General features: G+C 32.6%; 1 protein-coding gene across 2 annotated transcripts in view; it reads left to right on the forward strand.

Moving 5' to 3' along the window:
- LOC107628848 (xylulose kinase) overlaps positions 1-4,527 on the forward strand; it is a 4,952-nt gene extending 425 nt beyond the window's left edge. The window contains exons 2-10 of one of the 2 annotated variants that reach the window (XM_016331459.2): positions 8-192; positions 339-478; positions 690-942; positions 1,020-1,152; positions 1,358-1,446; positions 1,700-1,977; positions 2,599-2,660; positions 3,860-3,929; positions 4,067-4,276. In XM_016331459.2, the coding sequence (XP_016186945.1) occupies positions 8-192; positions 339-478; positions 690-942; positions 1,020-1,152; positions 1,358-1,446; positions 1,700-1,977; positions 2,599-2,660; positions 3,860-3,927 (1,208 nt within the window). In that variant the 3' untranslated portion in view covers positions 3,928-3,929; positions 4,067-4,276. Of the gene's footprint in view, positions 1-7; positions 193-338; positions 479-689; positions 943-1,019; positions 1,153-1,357; positions 1,447-1,699; positions 1,978-2,598; positions 2,661-3,859; positions 3,930-4,066 lie in introns of both variants that reach the window. The other variant, XM_016331458.2, reaches the window with a different exon arrangement.

The following is a 4,957-nucleotide window of genomic DNA, read 5'->3' on the forward strand; positions in this document are numbered from 1 at the left end:
TTATCAGGAAATGGATCCTTTTCTAGTAAGTTAAGAAGACAAAGGGCAGTATCAATGTCTGTGGGTGTTGAAGAAGCAAGTGAAAGCCTCTATCTGGGGTTGGACTTTGGCACTTCTGGTGCCAGGTTTGCCATCATTGACAAGGGTGGCACAATTCAGGTTGAGGCAAAGAAAGAGTATCCTCTCTACAAGGTATCTATTTTTCTTATTATAATGGAATGGAATGTTGAATTTTATAGTATGGTTATAATCTTAGTATAGAGGTAGGGGGAATTGTTAATTGTTAGTGATTGTATATATTAATGCTACTAAGATTCCTGTTTCTCTTGTCTAGAAAGAATGGAGAGTCATATGATTGGGTACTCTCATGGAAGGAGACAATGTTCTTGCTACTTGAAGATGTCCCACTTGAGCTTCGCAAACACGTCGTTTCGATTTCTCTTGATGGCACTTCTGCAACTACAATCATTGTTGATAGGTGAATAATGATCATTCAGTAGCAATTTTTTTAATGTAATTGTTTAGGGAGTAAAGTTGAGCATCTAAACACTTGAAAAGTCCATGCATAACAACCCATGAATCTGAAAATATCAACTTTTCATCAACAATTCCGATACTGCCTGTTAGAGTAGCCGAATCCTGATAATGCATCTGAATTCTGAAGTAGAGATATGAATCTTGTATTGCAGGGACACTGGAGAACCAATATGGAGACCTTTTCTTTACAATGAGAGTTGTCCTGATGCACTTCCAATGGTTAAATCCATTGCTCCTCCGAACCATACAGTTTGCACCGGCTCGTCCACTCTATGTAAGCTCGTCGAATGGTGGATCAATGCCGGTTCAAATAAAAAATCAGCTCTTTTGTTGCACCAAGCAGATTGGCTTTTGTGGCTTCTTCATGGGAAGCTAGGAATTTCAGACTATAATAATGCTCTCAAGGTGTTATTTAATAATCTCTAGCATTTTGTGTTGCAATTTTTATGACAGGAAACTAACCATTGTTTTGTTTTTCGCAGGTTGGCTATGATCCTGAGGCGGAATCATATCCGCCGTGGCTAGTCTCTCAACCATATTCTCATCTTTTGCCTTCAGTTCTTGCTCCAGGAACTCCAATTGCTTCTTTAAAGGAGGAAATTGCAAATAAATATGGTATGTTTCAATGAGAATCCATACCTTCCAAACTTAAACTTCAAATGTCAGTTTTGGCACCTTTTTCTTATTTCTAGCTTTCTACTACTTCCACTTTGATTTGTGTCACCTTGGTATTCTGTTCAAAATTTTATTTGTACTTCCAGGGTTAAAAACCTTGCTGCTGTAAAATTGAAAATAATTTTTGTTGTGTGAATCCTTTCAGGTTTCCAGAAAGACTGTGTTGTATGCACTGGAACAACTGATAGTATAGCTGCATTTCTTGCTGCACGTGCCAATCTGCCAGGTCAAGCAGTGAGTTTTTTAAACTTCATCTTTTCTTTAATCACAAGTATTCATGATCTGCCATACTCTCATTATAGACAGCTTAATCTTGTTATATAAGAAACTTCAGCTTCAAGAATGTTAAATATGTTGTTCCATTATTCATCTATATCATTATTTTGCATCTAAATCTTTCTCCTAGGCCATTTGATTAGACATTCATTCATCCTATTCTCAATTATTAAACTAAAGCTTGTTTTTCAATCATATTCTTGTTGAATAGGTCACTTCTCTGGGTTCAACACTTGCTATTAAGCTATTGAGTAACACAAGAATTGAGGATTCAAGATTTGGTGTGTATAGCCATCGCCTCGATGATAAATGGCTTGTTGGCGGTGCTTCAAACACTGGTGGGGCTGTTCTTAGACAGCTTTTCACTGATGATCAATTAGAGGAATTGAGTGAACATATTGATCCCTCAAAAACCTCTCTTCTAGACTACTATCCCCTCCCAAAAACTGGTGAAAGATTTCCTGTGGCAGATCCAAACTTGGCTCCAAGGTACTTAATCCTTTATGATTGTTGTTAGAATGCAGAGTCTTTGAAATTTAGTTCCCATATAAATTTAGCTTTGATTGGATATTGTTTTCATATAATTCAGTTCTAAATTTGTTAGAATCTCACAGTTGGGGATTTTTTTTTTTAAAGATTTTTCCTCCTATTCTGTTTCAGTAAGCATTATAAATTAAAATTGTGCCCTTGCTAAGGTTTAAAATTGAATAATATTAGATGTAATAAGTGTGTAATTATAAATGTTACATGTATGAAATTATAAATGTTAAGTTAAATAAGATAACTTTGAGTCATGGTTTGTAAATTAAAATTTTGCCCTTGCAAGGGTAATGCTAGAGAGAAAAAAAAAAACAGCCAGAACTTGCCTTATTTAGCATTCATTAATTGTGCAACAATTAATGAATGTTAAATAAGGCAAGTTATGATTGTTTTAGGCTGATTTTCTTTAGTTACCAAACATTTCCGCCTTTGCAAAGGGTGAATTGGTTGTAATTGAGATTTGAGGGTGGTACCTGTTCTTAAGAAAAATAACAGTATTTGACTATACATTGATTGCGGGGACAACAATTTATTTCCTTGTTAAAATATGCATTTAATTTCATTGTGTAGGACTTTATTTGATTGGGATCTTGTCTGCCCCTTATTACTGGTTATGTCTGAGCCAATATTTGGTAAGAAGAAAGGAGGTCTTAAATTCTACATATAGAATCGGCCTTAATGATTGCTTCATTTATTGTACTGTGAGTTGTGACAAAGCTCAATTTAGTTTGAGAAAGGAGAAAGTCTATCTCAACCATGCGTGTCAGACTGTCAGGACATACTATTTAATACTCTATTAAAGTGAATGAAATAACATTTTTTAAACTTATTTGAAAACATTTGTTAAAATGTAAGATTGAATTGTGAAAACATATTATATATTAAAGTGTCTTTTGCTTTTTTTGACCTCGACAGGAGGTGTCAACCAAGCTTGTATCAAGATTTCAATTCGATGAGCAGATACACCTCTTCTTGTGGGTTGTTTTTAGGATTTAGAGATCATGTTCAATAAAAGTGTAAAAAAAAAACAAATAAATAAATAATTATAAAAAACAAAAAATAAGAAAGAACAAGTGCAAACAATAAAGAATTGAAAATTACAAGACTTATATTAAAATATGCAGAAATTGATAAAAACTTGAATGAAAATAACAGAATTTAAATAACAGAAAGAAAATAACTAATTGAAATGACTTAAAGAGAAAATGGAGTCTCCCAATCCTTACATGGACTCATGACTCATGTTTCTGGGAATTAGTGTGACTAGGAATTTTTAGAGTGAATGAGTTTGTGAATGAATGGAAGCTCCCCGGTTTATTGAAACTAATCTTATTTATAGAGAAAAAATCCTAAGCTAATTGATATAACCGTAGATTTCATCATTTCAAGTAAATTTGCTCTTCAAGTAGTTTTGGACTTCAAGTAGTCTTAAATCTCAAGTAATCTTAGACCTCAAGCAAACTTAGACCTCAAGTAGTCTTGAACTCAAATAAACTTGGGCACCAAGTATAAGGTAATTTGATCATCAAGCCTAACCCATTCTTAATTTCTTTAACCATGGTGTGCTTCATGCATATATGATCTTCGACTTTAAATGTCTTTTCGACATTGACCATTTGGCACAACACATACCCATATAGCTATGGATATTCATATAACACTAAAAGTTGTATGAGTAACTTGCTTTGCATTGTACACCTATCTTGTCTGCATATATCTTAGTTCATTTGATTTTGCAATTAACCTGTCAAAAAATCAACACATGATGCACATTCCAAAGACTCTCCTCATTTCAATTATGATTTACCTAATTGAATTCATGTTTCCGTAGACTACAACCACGTCCAGAGGATGATGTTGAGTACTTGCATGGGATATTGGAATCCATTGCACGTATAGAGGTAATAGTTCTTTTGCTTCATATTTTCACATTTTTAATGACCCTTTTGGATCCAAAAGTGTTGGGGTCTCAGACATCATTAAATTAACCAGAGTCTAATGTAAAGGACTCTCTTGTTTTGTGTGGTATTATTTTTAGGCCAAGGCATATTCGTTGCTGAAGGAGCTAGGGGCAACAGAGGTAGAAGAAGTTTTGACAGCAGGGGGAGGATCCAAAAATGAAAAGTGGACTAAGATTCGAGAGAGGGTGCTTGGTTTGCCTGTGAGGCGTGCAAATCAGACGGAGGCTGCATATGGTGCTGCTTTGTTGGCAGTAAAGGGTCATCAACAAAACTAAAATATTTAAAAATAAAAAAAATTAGCAAAAAAACAATAAAAAATTATATTATTTAACATAATAATTAATAAATACTAAATAAAATAAGTTTTTGTTATTTTTTTTTGTCTTCTTAACATTACTGACAAAAATAGTAACTACTTTCTAGTTTTTACTGTGTGTGTAAAGGTGACAAGGATCATTACAATGCAACATGTGTCAATCATGTATCCTCTAGTGTGAAAAGCTTTACATTATTTTCTTATGTATTTGATTTGATCTGATGTTTCTTTCTCTTTTTTTTTTGTGTGTGTTTATTGTTGATTAAGAGGATGAGATTAAGTATAAAACATCTTATTAATTAATAATGTAGATTAACATGACATATATTGATATAGTAAAGTCTTATTATGAAATTAATCACGGCTTCCCATCACATACTATATACTTTGATTATTAAAATATTTAAACAAGTTTTAATTATAAAATTAATTATTCTTTAAATTTTTATTTTGTTAGATAAATTAATTCCTATACAGAATGTCAATCTATCTATTATATACAAGAAATATGAAAAGAATTTGGTGTCCAAATTCCTTTTCCTAAAATGCCATAACTTATAAAAGAAAAACATTTTTTGTTATTTCAAAAATTTGAATCAGAAATCTCTTAATTAAAATAATAAATATTTACCATATTGAGTAACTTTATATT

This window comes from Arachis ipaensis, chromosome B03 (assembly GCF_000816755.2).
Source record: "Arachis ipaensis cultivar K30076 chromosome B03, Araip1.1, whole genome shotgun sequence".
NCBI classification, from domain to species: Eukaryota; Viridiplantae; Streptophyta; class Magnoliopsida; order Fabales; family Fabaceae; genus Arachis; species Arachis ipaensis.